Source organism: Elephas maximus, chromosome 2, assembly GCF_024166365.1.
Source record: "Elephas maximus indicus isolate mEleMax1 chromosome 2, mEleMax1 primary haplotype, whole genome shotgun sequence".
Taxonomy (NCBI): domain Eukaryota; kingdom Metazoa; phylum Chordata; class Mammalia; order Proboscidea; family Elephantidae; genus Elephas; species Elephas maximus.
In genome coordinates, this window is record NC_064820.1 from 151,388,335 (window position 1) to 151,408,238 (window position 19,904).

The 19,904-nt window shown below is 39.1% G+C and overlaps 1 protein-coding gene across 3 annotated transcripts in view; it reads right to left on the reverse strand.

Moving 5' to 3' along the window:
- The window catches only part of CDC25C (cell division cycle 25C), a 38,041-nt gene continuing 18,137 nt past the window's right edge, over nt 1-19,904 (reverse strand). For 2 of the 3 annotated variants that reach the window (XM_049873741.1, XM_049873740.1), the window contains exons 9-15: nt 11,266-11,376; nt 10,186-10,287; nt 3,927-3,989; nt 1,895-1,993; nt 1,205-1,338; nt 698-809; nt 1-507 (exon numbers count right to left, since the gene is read on the reverse strand). In XM_049873741.1, coding sequence (XP_049729698.1) covers nt 358-507; nt 698-809; nt 1,205-1,338; nt 1,895-1,993; nt 3,927-3,989; nt 10,186-10,287; nt 11,266-11,376 — 771 coding nt within the window. In that variant the 3' untranslated portion in view covers nt 1-357. The remainder of the gene's footprint in view (nt 508-697; nt 810-1,204; nt 1,339-1,894; nt 1,994-3,926; nt 3,990-10,185; nt 10,288-11,265; nt 11,377-19,904) is intronic. The other variant, XM_049873742.1, reaches the window with a different exon arrangement.

Below are 19,904 nucleotides of genomic sequence, written 5' to 3' on the forward strand. Positions count from 1 at the left end.
AGATGGGCAACTTTCTTACATAGCCAGAAGCACAGGGAGAGAAAGAGCCGGCTGGCTTATGAGAAGATAGGAGTTTAGTTGGGAAGAGGAATGCAAGAGCTCCCGGAAGCAATATATATCTCTAAGCAACCCAAGGTTACAGCCTTACAGAGTCAGTTCCAGGACTCATCCATCAGCCAGGAGCTCTACTAAAACTCAACCAATCTCCAAGACTGGGATTTCATGAGCTTGGCAGTTGTTGGTTTTCAGACATCTCCTAACAATCCTCGGTCTAGCCACAGAGAAGATGACTTCTTTCTGCTCAAGATGTCTACAGTCTTTTGATGAGTCCTTAGTAGCCAGTGGCTGACCCCTTAATCACGGGTTCACGTCCTTCACCAGGAGGGCAATCTGCTCCCGAAGCTGCCGTTCCCCTTCCCATGCTTTGCTCTGGCTTCGACACTTCAGCAGCTCAGCCTTATGGTCTTGGTGGTGCATAGGGCAGTAGCTCTGCGGTTCACACAGCTCCTGGAAGGTAAGGGAGAGAGTAAGAGATTCTCTAGACTCCTGAACTCTACTCTATGTATAACAAAGATGCTGCTGGTGATGGCTAAGAAGGAGCAGCAGTTTCCTCTCAGAGGGCTTGGCAGGCCCCGGGAACTGTATGTTAAAATTGGTTCTCCCCAAGTCTGGGCTCCCTCCTTGCCCCATATTTTACCATATATTCTGGAAAGAAGTCTCTGTAGCCCCCTTTGAGGATGTACAGTTCTGGGTAGTACAACGCGGGATATTGGTTCAAAGCCCTGTCCTCTTCTCTCAGAAAGCGGCACCTTTAGAGAAAACCTGTAGATGGGTGGACTGGAAAGAATCAAGGTCAGGGTTCTCTGGGCCACTCACGTGGGAAGGGGAAGGAGAATAAACTATTTTAACCCAAAAAAGGACCTCCAGATCTCACCATTTTTGCAAACAAGGTCCAAATAACACTCTTCCTTCCTCCCTCCACTGGGGCCTCGTTCCCAATCTATTTTCCGTTACTGTTCCAAACTTTGGAAATGTAGAAACCGCTTCCTTCCATTTCCCCAACATTCTCCAGACTGCAGTGGAAAGCATGAGCTCTCTCACTCATTCAGTCTCAATCTGAACCGGTCTTGGAAGGTTCCCTGGTGGTAAATACCAACTTAAGATCCATTTCTATCACCCGGCCTATCCAGTGTAGACAACTCACATCCGGGGACCCCTCTCTGAGGAGAATTCACAGTGAAACACGATAATTATCCGTTTCTGGATGTCCAAAGGGACAATGGGCTTCTTCAGAAAGAAGTTATGCAATTCTTCCTGACTATACAAGTTTAAGGCTCCCTGTAGAAGAAGAATTTTAATTAGTGATTCTTCAAGGGTTGTGGACATTGCCAAAAGTTAGAAATGACTGGGATACCATCCTGGTATATTTGGGCCAGGGAAGTTAGGCTATAAGTGCCTTCAGGGCAGAGACCTAATTTTATCTTTGTATCTACCCCCAGGGTCTTGCAGAGAGTTTGGCAAGTAGTAGGTACTCAATAAATTTTCAGAGAAATGAACTGCCTGAAGTGTAGGGATCATTGTGCGAAATGCCCATGAACAGTGAGTGTTTAAAAAGTGTTTCTCAGTCCTTGGATTAACATGTTTTTACTTCTAGGTAGGAGCCCTTGGTACTACTTCTATAGGAAAGAAGGTGACTAGTCTAGGAGGGAAAGGGAAAGTAAGTTGCTCAGTGTGTACACAATTAAAACAGGAATGAGGACTGACAGCCCTGATGTGCCCCAAATGTGTAATCTCTGCTCTAGTTCTAGAGTTCAAAGGATCCTTTGTCCAGATTCTTCTTAGTAAAGAGCTATCTCCAGCCCCTTCCCAGCTAATGTCCACCATGTAAACTCACCTGGATGTGTCCTCCCAGGTACTCATATGGATAGCGGCAATCGATGATGTAAAACTTCTCAATCAGACCCTGAAACTTCCCCCAAAGTAAGGCAGCCACCTGCACAGAAACTGTGATTGAATACCCTGCTCACTGTCACTCCACTCACACAGATCCTTGTTTGCACACTCCCTGTAGTCACCCAGGATTCCACTGTATACCCAGCCTCCAAAGTCACTATATTTGAAATGAAATTCAGCCCTATCCCACATGAGAGAATGAGATAAGAGTGGCTTTTTTGGAGAACCAAAATAGCAGGTATTGCCAAGACACCAAGGAAGACCATATCCAGGCTACCCATCTAGAAGCAGCCATGGCTAGAATTAGTCTCTCAGGAGAAATCCAAGGACTTCTGCAATGGCAGAGGTAGCAGCTAGAGATTTCAGTTTTGCAAGAAGAGGTGGGAAATGGTTCCCCACCTTCCATTGTAAAGGAGGAAAGTAAGTCTGTCAGAAAAGGATATGGAGGGAAGAGATTGATACCCAGAGGAGAAAACCCAAGCTACTTGTAGGACTGTAAGCTGGTTCAACCTTTCTGGAGGGTGTTATGGATTGAATTGTATCCCCCCAAAATATGTTATAAATTCTAACCTCTATGCCTGTGGTTATAATCCCACTTGGGAACAGGTTTTCTTTGTTATGTTAATAAGACAGGATTACTGTAGGCTGTGTCTTAAATCAATCTCTTTTGAGATATAAAAGAGATAAGCAAGCAACAGAAGCAGAGATGGGAAAGATAGATGCCACACCACATGAAGATCACCATGGAGCCAAAGAATAGAAGCTGAAGAGACAAGGACCTTTCCCCAGAGCCAAAAGAGAGAGAAAACTTTCTCCTATAGCTGGCACCCTGAATTCAGACTTCTAGCCTCCTAAACAGTGAGAAAATAAATTTCTGTCTGTTAAAGCCATCCACTTGCAGTACTGGTGTTATAGCAGCACTAGATAAGACAGGGAAATTTGGAAATACATACAAAAATAAATCTAATTACACACTGAGTCACCAATTTCTTTTCTAACATCTTAAGTAAATAGAAAAGTACACAAAGATGTGGGTACAATGATATCCATCTCATCACTATTTTAAGTAATCAAAACATTAGAAATAATTTAAACATTCAATAATAGGCTTTAGTTAAGTAAATTATATATGCATATAATAGAATGTTATGTAGCCATTCAAAATGATAATGTAAATATTTTTTATTGATATAAAGATGTTTACAATGTCTCGGCATTCCTGGTCGGCATAGTTAAGTATTGGACTGTTAATGAAAAGGTGGTGGTTAGAATTCACCAAGAGGTGCCTCAAAAGAAAGGCCTGGTGATCTACTTTCAAAAAACGAGCCATTGAAAACCCTGTGGAGCACAGCTGTACAGTGACACAGACAGGGTCACCACGAATCAGAACCAACTTGATGGCAACTGGTTTGTTTCTTGGTTTTAAAATGTCTTACATTAAACTGGTTGCAACACTGGATGTTTGCCATGTTATCATTTTTATAAAACATCTGGTAGAATAAAGTCTGGAAGGGCACAGAGAAAATATTACTAGTGGTTATTTCTAGTGGCAAGAATATGGGTAGGGTGACCATATAATTATTATATAAACCAAAACACTTGAGAAAACACTACTAACTGCCCTGTGGTAATAGACATTAAAGGGATTACAATATGCAAACCAGGATATACGGCTGCCCTAAATTGAGTGATTTTTAGTTTTTTCCTGTTTACGTTTTTGCATTTTCTTTTCTCTCCTTTCTTTTTCTCTTTTTTCCTTTCCTTTTACAACTATCTGTCATTTGTTTAATTAAAAACAAAGGGAGAAAGAACAATGGGATAGAAGACAATCCTTTAACATAGCTTAGGCTGAAAAAGGAGACTGCATGAGTGAGGACATGGAAAGAAATACAAAAGGAATTGGGAATTCAAGGGACAGAACAGAGCAGATGGTAGCTTATGTAACCAGATACCACCTCCAAAAATCTGCTTACCGTTTCTGGGTTGATGTACCTCAGATCTTGGTGTCTCCCTGACACAGTTGGCAGTGCACATACCTAGAAATAACCAGAGCTGAAATAACAGCAAGTTTTCCACGCCCAAGTTTGAGATTAAAGACTCATATATCGTCCTTCTTTCCAAATGACTCTTAAAACTCCAGAGATCTTAAAAATCAGTCATCTCTATAATGTGCATATGCAGCAATCCCATTTCTAAGAACTGATCCCAAGGAAGTAATTAAGGATGTGCATGGAGTTTAAGATCTAGCTACAGATATGTACATCTCAGCATAGTTCATAAAGAAAAATTATAAGACTAAAATCTTACAGGAAGGAATTTCTCAAGAAATTATCAGTAGCTAAAAAAATGAAATATTATGTAGCCATTAAGAATGATAAAATGAAGCAGAACTGTTTATTTATTTTAAAATTTCATTTCAGTTTTCATAGCCTGACATGTCAAGCAATCCAAGGATGTTTGCTACATCAGCACCCACTGTACCACTGATGCCACCTGACCTAACAATGCGGTGACCAGATGCAGCGGCGAGCATGGAATTGCGATTGTAGCTCTAGGAGTTCACTCTGGAATTGTGAAGGTGCCATATGAGGGCGTGTGTTTGTCCAACAATTTGCAGCTGTTGACAAATTTGGGGACTTCTTAGGAGCAAGATAAGCAACAGCAGAATGTCAAATTGCTCCATCATATTCAAATACAGGCATACCTTGAAGATTTGGAGATACTGTGGGTTTGGTTCCAGACCACCGCAATAAAGTCAGTCACACCTATTTTTTGGTTTCCCAGTGCATGTAAAAGTTATGTTTATGCTATACTGTAGTCTATGAAGTATGCAATAGCATTATGTCTAAAAAACAGTGTACACACTTAATTAAAAAACACCTTATTGCTAAAAAATGCTAACCATCATCTGAGCCTTCAGCGAGTCGTAATCTTTTTGCTGGCGGAGGGTCTTGCCTCAATGCTGATGGCTGCTGACTGATGAGGGCGGTGGTTGCTGAAGGTTGGGGTGGCTGTGGCAATTTAAGACAACAATGAAATCTGCCACATCGATTGACTCTTCCTTTCACCAAAGATTTTTCTGTAGCATGCGATGCTATTTGATATCATTTCATCCACAGTACAACTTCTATCAAAATTGGAGTAAATCCTCTCAAACCCTGTCACTGCTATATCAACTAATTTTATGTAATATTCTAAATCCTTTGCTGTCATTTCAACAACGGTCATAGCATCTTCACCAGTAGATTTCATCTCAAAAATCACTTCCTTTGCTCATCCGTAAGAAGCAACTCCTCACCTGTTAAAGTTTTCTGAGGAGATTGCAGCAATTCAGTCACATCTTCAGGCTGCAATTCTAATTCTAGCTCACTTGCTATTTCCATCACATTTGCAGTTACTTCCTCCACTGAAGTCTTGAACCCCTCAAAATCATCCAAGAGGGCTGGAATCAACTTCTTCCAAACTTCTCTTAATGTTGCTATTTTGACTTTCTCCCATGAATCATGAATGTTATTAATGGCATCTAGAATGGTGAATCTTTTCCAGAAGGTTTTCAATTTACTTTGCCCAGATCCATCAGAGGAATCACCATCAATGGCAACTATAGCCTTACAAAATATATTTCTGAAATAATAAGACTTGAAAGTTGAAATTACTTCTTGATCCATGAGTTGCAAAACGGATGTTGTTAGCAGGCATGAAAACAACCACCTCCTTGTACCTCTCCATCAGAGCTCTTGGGTGACCAGTAGCACTGTCAATGAGAAGTAATATTTTGGAAGGAATCTTTTTGTCTGAGCAGTAAGTCTCAATAGTGGGCTTAAAATATTCAGTAAACCAAGTTGTAAACAGATGTGCTGTCATCCAGGCTTTGTTGTTCCATTTACACAGCACAGGCAGAGTAGATTTATCGTAATCCTTAAGGGCCCTAGGATTTCCAGAATGGTAAATGAGCTTGGCTTCAACTTAAAGTCACCAGCTGCATTAGCCCCTAACGAGAGGTCAGCCTGTCCTCTGAAGCCAGGCACTGACATCTCTCGAGCTATGAAAGTCCTAGCTGGCATCTTCTTCCAATACAAGGCTGTTTTGACTACACTGAAAACCTGTTGCTAGTGTAGCCGCCTTTATGAGTTATCTCAGCTGGATCTTCTGGATAACTTTCTGTAGCTTCTACATCACCACTTGCTGCTTCGCCTTGTACTTTTATGTTATGGAGACGGCTTTGTTCCCTAAACCTCATGAACCAATTTCTGCTAACTTGAAATTTTTGCAGTTTCCTCATCTTTCTTAGCCCATTAGAATTGAAGAGAATTAGGGCCTTGCTCTGGATTAGACTTTGGCTTAAGGGAATGCTGTGGCTGGTTTGATCTTCTATCCAGATCAATAAAACTTTCTCCATATCAGCAATAAGGCTGTTTTGCTTTCTTATCATTCGTGTGTTCACTGGAATAGCACTTCTAATTTCCTTCAAGAACTTTTCCTTTGTATTCATAACTTGGCCGTTTGGTGCAAGAGGCGTAGCTTTTGGCTTGTCTTGGCTTTCAACATGCCTTCCTCACTAAGCTTAATCATTTCTAGCTTTTGATTTAAAGTGAGAGACAGGTGACTCTTTCACATGAACACTTAGAAGACATTGTAGGGTTATTAATTGGCCTAATTTCAATTTTGCCATGTCTCAGGGAACAGGGAGGCCCAAGGAGAGGGCGAGAGATGGGGTAACAGCTGGTCTGTGCAGCAGTCAGAACACACACAACATTTATCAATTAAGTTCTCCATCTTATATGTGTGTGGTTCGTGGCACCTCAAAACAATTACAATAGTAACATCAAATATCACTGATCCGAGATCACCATAACAGATATAATAATAATGAAAAAGTTTGAAATATTGAGAGAATTACCAAAATGTGACACAGAGACATAAAGTGAGCATATGCTGTTGGGAAAATGGCACCGATTGACTTGCTTGATGCAGTGTTGTCACAAATCTTTAATTTTCAAAAAACGCATTATCTGCGAAGCGTAAAAAAGCAAAGCACCATAAAACAAGGTATGCCTGTAGTTTCCAAGCAAATCTTTACTTTCTTGGAAGTGTCCAGGAATGCAGCAGGAATGTCACACACTATAGGTCTCAGAACGATGGTTCCCATCCATGCACTATTCTGGGTACCCACGGATTGTATTACATGTTGTCATTTGTGCATAACTGGCTACCATGCGTGCTTGTGCCATCAGTTCTTTCCTGGGACATTAAAAACCAATGGTAATTAGACTGAAGACAAATGGTCCAGCCCATGGCTGTCGACTGATCCAGCCAAAGACTGGCCCTGCCGGGTAGCATAAGAGATTTGCAGTATCCTTGCACCGTCTTTCCCAATTGAGACCATAAAAGTGTTAAATCTTCTCCCAAGCTGCTCTGCATTACTTCGGATCTTAGCAGAAGATCCAACAACAATTTCAAATAAGACATTGCATCTGAACTTGTAAATTGATGCTATCTTAAGAGTAACCAGAGGTGGTAGATTGGAAAAATCCCAGGTCTTAGGATAGAATGTAAAGTTGCTTTAAGGCTCTGTCCTCTACTCTCACTTGTGGCTATATAAGCAGACCGACTCTTTACTCCTGTAGCTGCCAATGCCTTGTATAACCCGTCTATTAAATAGCATAAAAACACAAGTCCTGGGGTGACTTCATTGAATCTACTTCACCATGCGGGATCAAAAAAGGCCTTTGTGTTGAGAGCTTAGACTTTGAGCTTCCCAATACCTGGGCCTTTTTCGTCTGCATTTTTTTCTTGTACTTTAGAGGAAGGTTTATAGAACAAACTAGTTTCTCATAAAACAGTACATGTATTGTTTTATGAGATTAGTTAACAACCTCACAACATGTCAACACTCTCCCTTCTTGACCTTGGGTTCCCTATTACCAGCTTTCCTGCCCCCTCCTTGCCTAGTCCTTGCCCCTAGGTTGTTGTGCCTCTTTGGTCTTATTTTGTTTTATGGGACTGTCTCATCTTTAATCTTTGGCTGAAGGGTAAACCTCGGGAGTGACTTCATTACTGAGTTAAAAGGGTGTCCGGGGGCCATATTCTCGGGGTTTCTCCAGTCTCTGACAGACCAGTAAGTCTGGTCTTTTTTTGTGAGTCAGAATTTTGTTCTACATTCTTCTCCAGCTCTGTCTGGGACCCTCTATTGTGATCCCTGTCAGAGCTGTCAGTGGTGGCAGCCAGGCACCATCTAGTTGTACTGGACTCAGTTTGGTGGAGGCCATGGCAGATGTGGTCCATTAGTCCTTTGGACTAATCTTTTCCTTGTATGTTTAGTTTTCTTCATTCTTTCTTGCTGCTGAAGTGGTGAGACCAGTGGAGTATCTTAGATGGCCGCTCATAGGGTTTTAAGACCCCAGACACTATTCACCAAAGTAGAATGTAGAACATTTTCTTTATAAAGTATGTTATGCCAATTGAGCTAGATGTTTCCTATTGTCTGGATTTTCTGTTAATGCAGCAATTCTTCCTTTAAGAAGCTAAAACCTAATGTGGTCCTCCATCGTTGGTCAGATAGTTTGGTATTCTTTGGGAAGTATTCCAGAACAGTTTATGGACATGAAAAGTTGTTACTAATACAATATTAAATGAGAAAAAAAAAAAAAAACCAACAGATCACAAAACAGCGTAAACTATTTTTGTGGAAAAACAAAAACTGTATGTGTGCGTGTGTGTATGAAAATCACACAAAAAAGTTTGGAAGAATATACACCATGATGTCAAAAACAGTAATTAATTACTCTGGTTGATAAGATTCAGGGTAAATACATTTTTTACCTTTTCTGTAATGACCAAGTATTATTTATATAGTTTTAAAAAGGTCCTAATAAAAATATATTGAAATTGTCAAGGATTTCATTTTACCTGGATCCACAATCAATGTCAACGGAAGATGAAGTCATGAAATCAAACGACAGCCTGGCTACCATTACTGATCATTCTGATCAAAGATTCCAGAGAAGAATGTTGACCAAAAGGGAAAATATGCAGAAACAGGATTTAAAATTCTCATGGACTTCAGACTTTCTGGAGCCATGGAAGCTGGATGAACTCCTGAAACCATTGTCTGAGATCATCTTTAAACTGTAAACTAAAAATATCCCCTGAAATCTTCTTAAAACCAATAATAGTTTAGCTTAACTACTAAAAAAATGTCTGTTTTGAGCATTAAGCTGTTTTACAAACTAGTTATATGGGATCAAAGTGACAACAGGAACTCAAAAAATTAGAAAGAGCCTTATGGGCAGTGAGTTTATGTTAATGGAGAAAGAACAGCTCAGAAAAGGAGGGTGAGAATGGTTGCACAACCCAAAGAATGTAATCAATGTCATTGAATTGTACATGTAGAAACTGTTCAATTGGTGTAGGTTTGGCTGGGTATATTCTCAACAACAAAATTTTAAAAAAGAAAAGAAAAAAGAAATCAGAGGACATATTGCATTGGGCAAATCTGCTGCAAAAGACCTTTTTTAAGTGTTAAAAAGCAAAGACCTCACTTTGAGGACTAAGGTGCACTTGACCCAAGGCATGGAATTTTCAATCACCTCATATATATGTGAAAGCTGGATAGTGAATAAGGAAGACCGAAGAATTGATGCATTTGAATTATGGTGTTGGGGAAGAATACTGGATATACCATGGACTACCAGGAGAACGAACAAATCTGTCTTGGAAGAAGTAGGGCCAGAATGCTCCTTGGAAGCAAGGATGGCAAGACTGGACATGTTATCAGGAGGGACCAGTCCCTGGAGAAGGACATCATGCTTGGTAAAGCAGAGGATCAGGGAAAGAGAGGAAGACGCTCAACGAGATGGATTGACACAGTGGCTGCCAACAGTGAGCTCAAACAGCAATGGTTGTGAGGATGGCCCAGGACCAGGCAGCATTTTGTTCTGTTGTACACAGGGTCGCTATAAGTTGGAACCAACTCCATAGCATCTAAGGACAATAAAAATAAAAGATAAAGAGCCTCATACTTTCCCCTCTGTTTGGATTATCTCATAATGAATAAGGAATAGTTTCTCACGGGAAAGGCTTAGTGCCTAGATCTACCACTAGAGCACCTCGGGTTATCAAAGAGTACTTGAGGAGATACATAACTATACCCAGCATCTTCTGCAAGCAGGGAAGAAAAGATTCAGACCCCAGTGGCTCCCTGGAATATAGGATGAGTTTAACCAAACTTACCTTGGAGAAATCACCAATCAGATGTCCCTTGTTAGAATCTTCCTCCAGTATTTGAGTAATACTAATGTCACAGAGAGAGACTGTCTTCTTTAAACCTAAGCCCTGAAGATGACAAGACCCCAACCCCAATTGTCATTTTAAGAAATTTGAAAACCAAGAGAGGGCAGGGATGGGAGGTTCATTAAAAATATGTATACCCTTTCATTTAATCATTTCACTTGTTTCCCTAAGGAAACAAAGACATGTATAAAGATTTGGCTATAAGGATAGATATTCCAGCATGTTTATAATAGAGAAAAATTACTAATAAATAATCAGTAACGGGGTCTTGGTTAAACAAATCATATTCTACATTATAGCAATAAAAAATATGCTGTAGACAAATTTTATTGACATGAAAATAAGTTTATGGTATCAGTAAATAGGTTAGAAAACAGTATGTTCTTTGTAATGCCGCTTTAGCAAAAGAAAAAAAATATATATTTACACAGAAAAATGTCTGGAAGAATATATATCAAGTGTTAATAGTAATTATCTCTAGCCTACAGAATTATGAATATTTCACAATTGCTTATTTTTTATTTCATTTTCTATGTTTCTAAACATTACATATTGATTTTATAAGAAAACATAGTAAAAGGTATTCAGATTTTTTTAAGGTAGGGGATGAAAGCTAAGTCTCTCTGGAGTCACTTTCAACCAAACCAGAATATTGTATGATGATGTTTCAGAATCCATGTAAACTTGCAGCAAATATCTCTAACAAAAATCCATTGTATTCTCTCAGGTCTTAAAAAAAGGGTCGGGAAGAAAGTATGATATGATTTCCAAAACTGTTAAATATACTATATACAGATGCAGACATAGAAAAAGCAAAAAGAAATATGGAAAGAACACAGATAGGAAGGAAAATCTAATGAAGAAGAAGAAGATGAAAAAGATGTGCTAAAGCAATCCCCACCCTGGAAAGATAGAGGAGACCATGAGGTAGGAGATTAACAGATTCTCATCTTAAAAAGTGCTTACTTTCCCAAGCACGTTATAGCTGGAATAATGCTTCTTTTTTTTTTTTTTTTTTACCTGATCTACTATTGGGTTGTCCTTGAATTCTACCACCTGCTTCAGTCTTGGCCTGTTCAAATTCTCTGGCATTGAAGGCGAGCGATACAGGTAGCTTCTGTTCAGAGATGCCTGTTTGGGAATATCAAACCCCTTAGTTCTTATTCTTCAAGGCGTTTCTGCAGACCAGCAGCATCAATATCTCCTTGGAGTTTGTTAGAAATGCAGAATCCCAGATGTTAAGCCCCACCCCAGGCCTACTGAATTAAAATCTTCATTTTAATAAGATGACCAGGTGATTCCTAGGAGCATTCAAGTTTGAGAAGAAATGCCCTAGGTAGGTGCACTGTCTTCCCTTCCTCATTGACATCTTTCTCCTCAGGCTGCATGGTCCATCTCCCCCAGATGTTTTTAACTCTAGCCAAACCAAGTTCTCTAGCTGATTGTCTTAGATAAGTCAGTTTTTGCAGGAGACAGCAAATACAAGCTTAGTTCCTCTAGTCATGTGATGAAAAACAAACCTAAGCCCAGTCTCTCTGTGGGAGCCTAGGACAATAACAATCAGGATTTAAAGAACCCAACAAAACTGAAAGACAACAAGCCAAAGAAGTTAGCCAGGGTGAACAAATACTAAGCAGTAAGAGTACATGTCACTTTTTTGGTAGCAATTTCTTTGAGTGAGGAAAAGAAAAATATCATTCAGCCTTCTTATAAAGGGGATTGTTAACATGGGATAAAAATAGCAAAACAAGTATCATGCAAGAGAAAGAGAAACACTAGAATCCAATAGCAGGATGAGTACTGTAGGATTGATACTACAAAGCCAATCAGGAAAAGAAATGGATTAGATACCACGAAGAACTGGCCTTGGATATAAGATGTATCAATTGGTCTCAACCCACCTGGAGCAAAGGAGGATGAAGAACACCAAAGACACAAGTTAATTATGAGCCCAAGAGACAGAAAGGGCCACAAAAACTAGAAACTACATCAGCCTGAGACCAGAAGAACTAGATGGTGCCTGGCTATAACCAATGACTGCCCTGACAGGGAACACAACAGAGAACCCCGAGGGAGCAGGAGAGCAGTGGGATGCAGACCTCAAATTCTCATAAAAAGACCAGACTTAATGGTCTGGCTGAGATTAGAAGGAGTCTGGAGGTCATGGTCCCCAGACCTTCTTTCTATTAGCCTAAGACAGGAACCATTCTCAAAGCCAACTCTTCAGACAGGGATTGGACTGGACTATAGGATTTTTTTTTTTATAGGATAGAAAATGATACTGGTGAGAAGTGAGCTTCTTGGATCAAGCAGACACATGAGACTGTGTGGGGAGCTTCTGTCTGGAGGGGAAGTGAGAAGGCAGGGGGCAGAAGCTGGCTGAATGGACACGGAAATAGAGGGTGGAAAGAAGGAGTGTGCTGTCTCATTAGGGGGAGACAACTAGGAGTAAAGTGTATACAAATTTTTGTATGAGACTGACTTGATTTGTAAACTTTCACTTAAAGCACAATAAAAATTAAGAAAAAGAAAGAACTGGCCTTGAGAATTGTTTGCACAGGAATAGACTAAAGTTAAGTACAAGAGGATAAACTGTTGTCTATTTGAAAGGCATGACTTGAGTGTGATACCTACAGGCAGGGGATATATTAAACCATCTCTGATAACAACTTCCCACTAATACAAGATTCTTAGCCTCTGTTCCCAAATGTCCTGGACCTTCTACCTCTGGTCTAAATATTTAGGCAAAAGCTTCTTCTCTACACATTCACTAATAGTTATGGATTGATTTAGGAGGGGCTAGATACTAAGAGAGCTATATTAGAATATGGCTGATGGTCTATGGTCTGGGAGAAGAAAATGAGAATATCAACCTTTTATTTTATAACTATGTCTTTTACAGTGTCTGCCACACAGTAAAGTCTAAGTTTGCCACACTGTAATTCTAAGGCAAACTGCCTCGCTCATGGTACCAACTGAAGGTACAGCTGCCATTTTGCATACCAACATTCTATACCCGCCTTTTCCCCTGGACATTTGTTAGCCATTCTCCTATGTCCCCACCCACCCTACCTCCAGTCATTGATGAGTGGACCATACTGCTGGTTGAACACATACCTATTACTTGGCCTAGAATAAGGAAAAATAATCTGGTCCAATCGAGCTCCCTCTCTTGGGAGTCTAACTTGGAAAACGGAGAAATAATCAGGCAGCAGCAGGAGCCAAGCTTAAAAGGAAGAAGCCAATAGAAACAGTCAAGGTTATGAAGCCAATAATGGATGAACCAAAGGTTACATACTGTTGTTGGATACCATCCAGTCAATTCTGACTCACAGTGACCCCATGTGCCAGAGCAGAACTGCCCCACAGGGTTTTCCTGGCTGTAATCTTTATAAAATCAAGTCTTTCTCCTGCAGGGCCACTGGGTAGGTTCGAATCACCAAACTTTCAGTCAGCAGCCGACACTTTACCATTGCTCTGCCTAGGCTCCTTAAAGGTATGGTAGGAGACAGGATATGGTGAGGGATTGAGGAATAGGTTGCCCAGCCTCCATGACAGACCTCCCTTCAATAACTTCAATTTGGTGACTGTTTTTCCTTGAGAAGAAGAAAGCCAGATCAGAATTTCAGATTTGCTGGCCTTAATGCAATCTTTAGGAGCCCTGGTGGTACAATGGCTTGGCTTGGCTGCTAAATGAAAGGTCAGCGGTTCAAACCCAGCAGCTGCTCTGTGGGAGAAAAGATCTGGCAATATGCTTCTGTAAAGATTACAGCCTAGAAAGCCCTGTGAGGCAGTTCTACTTGATGCATGGGGTTGCTGTGAGTCAGAACTGACTCAACAGCACATAACAATAGTGCAATCTTTCTTGTAACCCAAAGAGCCCCTCTAGAACACACTATAATTGCTAAGTTAAAGGCTCATTTTAATCATAGTTTGGAATTACTTAAGAACTAATTGAAACAATGTTAACACTGTCAGTCTATCTGACACTATGGGAGATTTAAGTGTTGGAATGGAAGCTTCTTAAGGGAAAGGACTATGCTATAACAATACTTGATTTTTTTTTGTTGTTTTGTTTTCCCCCTTTTGTTTTATCTTTTTTAAAGTTAGGCTTTAATAAGTACAAAAGTATAATTTACCTTCACTAAAATTCACTCTTTTTAGTGTACAGTTCTGTGAGTTTAGACAAATGCATGTAGTAATGTAACTACCACCGTAATCAAAATATAAAACAGTTCCGTCACTCCCCCAAACTACCTTGTGCTTCTTTGTAGTCAACTCCTGCCCCTACCCCCAGCCCCTGGCATTCACAGATCTGTTTTCTGTCTTTATAGTTTTATCTTTTCCAGAATCATATATATGCAATCGAACAGAATGTAGCCTTTTGATGGCTTTTTTTACACAGTTATACTGTGTATGGAAGATTAATCCATGTTGCTGCATGTATCAGTAGTTTATTCCTTTTTATTGCTGAGAAGTAACCCATTGTATGAATTCACCACAGTTTTTCTATCCAGTCTCCTGTTGAAGGTCACTTGGGTTATTTCCAGCTTTTAGTGATTATGAATAAAATATTCATGTACAAGTTTCTATGCTTTTATAAGTTTTCATTTCTCTTGGGTAAATACTTATGCCTGGGCTTGCTAGGTTATAAGGTAAGAATTTGTTTAACTTTATAAAAAGCTGCCAAACTGTTTTCCAAAGTGGCTGTACCATTTCACCTTCCCACTAGAAATGTCTAAGAGTTCTAGTTGCTCTGCACCCTTGTTGGCACTTGACAATGTCATTTTTAATTTTAGCCATTATAACGGGTATAAAGTGGTAACTCGTTATGTGTTCCTAGGCATTTCCCTAAATGACTGGAATGTTGAGCATATTTTCATTTGTTTATTTGTCATTCACATTTTTTTTTTTTGGTGAAGTGTCTTTTCAAATTTTTTTTGCCTATTTTTCAATTGGGTTGTTTTCTTATTATTGAATTCTGACAATTTTTTTTTTATATATTGTGGATACAAACCCTTTATCAGATTTGCATTTTGCAAATATTTTTTCCTGGTCTGTGACTTCCCTTTTTGACAGTTCTAAGAGCAGAAGTATTTAATTTTGATTAAGTATAATTTATCAGTATTTTTAGTACTGTATCTAAGAAATCTTTGCCTAACCCAAAGTCACAAAAACTTTCTCCTATGTTTTCTTCAGAACAGAACACCAGGTGACAAAGGATCATGACATCTGATCAAAGGGAAACAAGTGAGGCAAGTCCTACGACTGACCCAGATTAATACCTAGAGGAGTTTTCAGGCTGTGGCATGTGTGTGGGGGGTGGGGGATAGGTAGAGCTCAGAAGTCACCCTGAGTGAGGAGACAAAGCTGGGAGTCTGGTGAAGCCAAGGTAGCTAGAGTTCACAGGGCAGAATACTAGAGTGGGACAGAACTTCCCAGAGACAGAAAGAAAGCCTGGAATTATCAGCTGAGTAATAATCAGTGCATGACATGAGTGTTAGGAAACTACCTGAGGCTAGGAAAATAAGCATCTGAAAGGATTAGAAGAAACAATTTTTAGAGCTCACACAGGGGAGGGAATAGTTCCTAGAATAATGGCCAGAGTGGAAAATCTCTTAATACATGGGGCATTAAGTAGAGTACTCAGAAGGGTTTTGTCTCAGTTATTGTTCTTGTGTCCCAACAAGTCGGTTCCAACTCATAGTAACTCTATTGGACACAGCAGAACTGCCCTGTAGGGTTTCCTAGGCTATAATCTTTACGAAAGCTGTGTAGGCAAAATTAGCCCCAGATAAAGTGCCAATCTGGGTCAAACTATGTCTGAGTAACTTAACTGTGTCCCAGGATAAGCTCCAGAATATTCATAGGAATACAAAAATATACAGCACCCAAAGGTAAAATTCACAATGTCTGTCATCTAAAAAAAAACTTATCAGGCATGGGAAAAAAAACAACCCACAACTCATAAACTAAGGGAGGAAGGAAGGGTCAGTCAATCAAAACAACTCCAGAAATGACACAGATGATAGAATTAGAAGTCAAGAACATTAAAAGAGCTTAAGAAATAGAAGAAGATTGAACATGTTAAGTAGAAACAAGGAAGATATAAAAAAGATCCAGGTTGAACCTCTGGAGATGAAAATTACAATGTCTGAGATGAAAACTACACTATATAGGATTACCAGCAGATTAGATACCACAAAAGAAAAGTTAAGTGAATTTGAACACACAGAAATGGAAACTATCCAAAACAAAGCAGAGATAAAAAGGTGAAAAAAAAAAAAAAAAAAGTAAACAGAACATCAGTGGAGCTATGGAACAATTTCAAGAGGCTTACTATAAGTTTAATTGGAGCCTCTAAAAGTGTAGAGGAGAAAAACTACTTGAAGAAATAGCTGAAACCTTTTCCAATTTGATGAAAACTACAAACCCACAGATCCAAGAAGCTCAACTACTAACCTCATGCACAAGAATGATGATGAAAACTACACCAAGGCAAATCATAAACAAACTACTTAAAATCAGTGATAATGAGAAAAAACACACATTACATACAAAGGAAGAAAGATTAGGATAACAGTAGATTTCTCCTCAGAAACAATGCAAGCCATAAGACTGTGGAGTCAGATCTTTAAAATACTGAAAGAAAAAAGTCAACTTAGAATTCTATACCCAATGGAAATATCTTTCAAAACTAAGGGTAGAAAACAAAAAGGAAAAGAATAAGGTATAATGAAGACTTCTTCAGACATAAAAACAGAAAGAATTCTTCACTAGCAGACCTTCACTACAAGAAATGTTAAAGGAACTCTTTCAAGCAGAAGGAAAATGAAAATATGGATCTATAGATCTTTAAAAGATATTGTTGAAAGTAAAAATAATAATAGTGTGGGCTTTATATCATATCCAGAAATAAAATATATGACAATAATAGCACAAAAATCAAGAGGAGAGAAATGGCAGGTATATGGGAAGTGGTACAATATCATTTGAAGATGATAAAGATGTATATAAATCCTAAAGCAACCACTAAAAAACACAACAAAAAATTATAGCTAATAAGCCAACAAAGGAAATAAAATGGAAGTTTTAAAATGCCCTATATAAAATAAGGCAGAAAAAGAGTGGCAAAAAAAAAAAAAGAACAGATGATACAAATAGAAAACAAATAATAGCAGTTTAAACCCAATCAAATTAATAATTACAATGATCTAAACATCCCAATTAAAAATCATAACGCGCCAGATTACGTTAAAAAACAAGGACCCTACAGCATTATTCTCAAGAGCCAAAAGGTGGAAACAACCCAAGTGTTCATCAATAGATGAATGGATAAAGAAAATGTGGTATGCAATGGAATATTACTCAACCATAAAGGAAAACGAAATTCTGATACATGCTACGATATGGATACACACTACGTTCACGGGTGAACCTTGAAAACATTATGTTGGGTAAAGTAAGTCAGACATAAAAGGACAAATATTGTATGATCCCACTTACATGAAATTTCTAGAATAGGCAAATGCAAAGAGACAAAAGTTTGTTAGTGGTAACCTGGGGCTGGGAGGGTAGAGAATGGGTTATTGCTGAAGGGGTAATGAGTTTCTCTTTGGAGTGATGAAAAATTTTTGGAAATGGATAGTGGTGATGGGAGCATAACAATGTAATTAATGTCACTGAATTGTGCACTGAAGGTTGGTTAAAATGGCAAGCTTTTTGTTATACATACATGTATTTTAGCACAATAAAATTTAAAAGAAATCAAATCTGAAAAAAAAAAACAAGGCAAGACCCTACTATATACAGGCAGTCCCCAGGTCATGAATGTTTGACTTATGTACAACCCGTAGTTAATAAACCAACCCCTGCAAAGCCTATCATATTAAAAATTCAAGGTACATACAATGGTTCATAATAACAAATGGGCACTACTTTGCGACACACATCAAAACATTATTATTATATTATTATGTTAAAGATGTTTTAGTGTATCCGAAAGTTTCTTTAATGTAGGCACACTACATACTATATACTTAGACAAATATTTGACCAACTGAAGTTAGATACAAACTGTACCTACCTGTTACAACTTACGTGCAAATTTGACTTAAAGACAGATTTAGGAATGGAACTTGTTTGTAAACTGGAGACTGCCTGTACTACCTGTAAGAAACCACTTTAATTCTAAAGACACAAATAGATTAAAAGTAAAAGGATGGAAATCTATATATTGGGTTAAAGTTAATCAAAAGAAAGCTGAATTGGCTATATCAATATCAGACAGAATAGGTTAAAAGGCAAAAAATATTATCAGGAATAAAAATAATTCATCAAGAGAACATAAAACCTCAAACATTTATACACCTAGTAACAGAAATTCAAAATCTATGAAGCAAAAACTGATACAACTGCAAGGTGAAATACACAAATCTACACTTACAGTAATAGATTCAAGTAGCTGTCTCTCAATAATAGAAATAAAGCAAAGAAGTTTCCTGAATACAGCCAAGGACTTCAAGGGACAGAGTAGTAGGGGTGGGGGTCTGGAGACCATGGTTTCAGGGGACATCTAGGTCAACTGGCATAACAAAGTTTCTTAAGAAAATGTTCTGCATCCCACTTTGGTAAGTGGCTTCTGGGGTCTTAAAAGCTAGCAAGCGGCCATCTAAGATGCATCAATTGGTCCCAACCCACCTGGAGCAAAGGAGAATGAAGAACACCAAAGACACAACGAAAATACAAGCCCAAGAGGCAGAAAGGGCCACATAAACCAGAGACTCCATCAGCCTGATACCAGAAGAACTACATGGTGCCCAGCTACCACCAATTACCACCCTGACAGGGAATACAACGAAGAGTCCCTGACAGAGCAGGAGAAAAGTGGGGTGCAGAGCTCAGATTCTAGTAAAAAGACCATACTTAATGGTCTGACTGAGACTGGAGGGACCCCAGAAGACACGGCCCCTGGAATCTCTGTTAGCTCAAAACTAAAACCATTCCCGAAGCCAACTCTTCAGAAAAGAGAAAAGACCTGGTAATCTGCTCCCTATGGGGCAGTTCTACTCGGTCATATAGGGTCTGCTATGAGTCAGAATCGACTAGAAGGCACATAATAACAAAAAATACACTATCTACGTTATAAAATTCAGGATGGTATTTCTGAGATTGTGAAAGATTTTCAGTCTGTAAAGAGAGGTTATTTTCACTGTGCTGTGCTTAAGGAGCCCTGGTGGTGCAGTGGTTTAGTGCTTGACTGTGAACTGAAAGGCTGGCAGTTCTAACCCACTCGTGGTGCTGCACAAGAAAGGCCTGATGATCTGCTTCCACAAAGATTTCAGCCAGGAAAATCCTATGGAGGAGTTCTACTCTGTAACATGTGGGGTCGCTATGAATCAGAATTGCCTTGACGGCAATGGGTTTGGTTTTTTTTTTGTTTATGCTCCATTAACTCTCATACTCTTGATTTTTCCCTCTACTCTCAGATAATCTCAAAGTCACCCTTCAATCAGGTTTAGGAATGGTTGTCAGATAGGGTTAACCTTAGCTTTTACATTTTAATTTTTTACAAAGAGAATACATTGTTGTTGTGTCCCGCAGAGACAATTCTGACTTAAAGCAACCCTATAGGACAAGATAGAACTGCCCCATTGGGT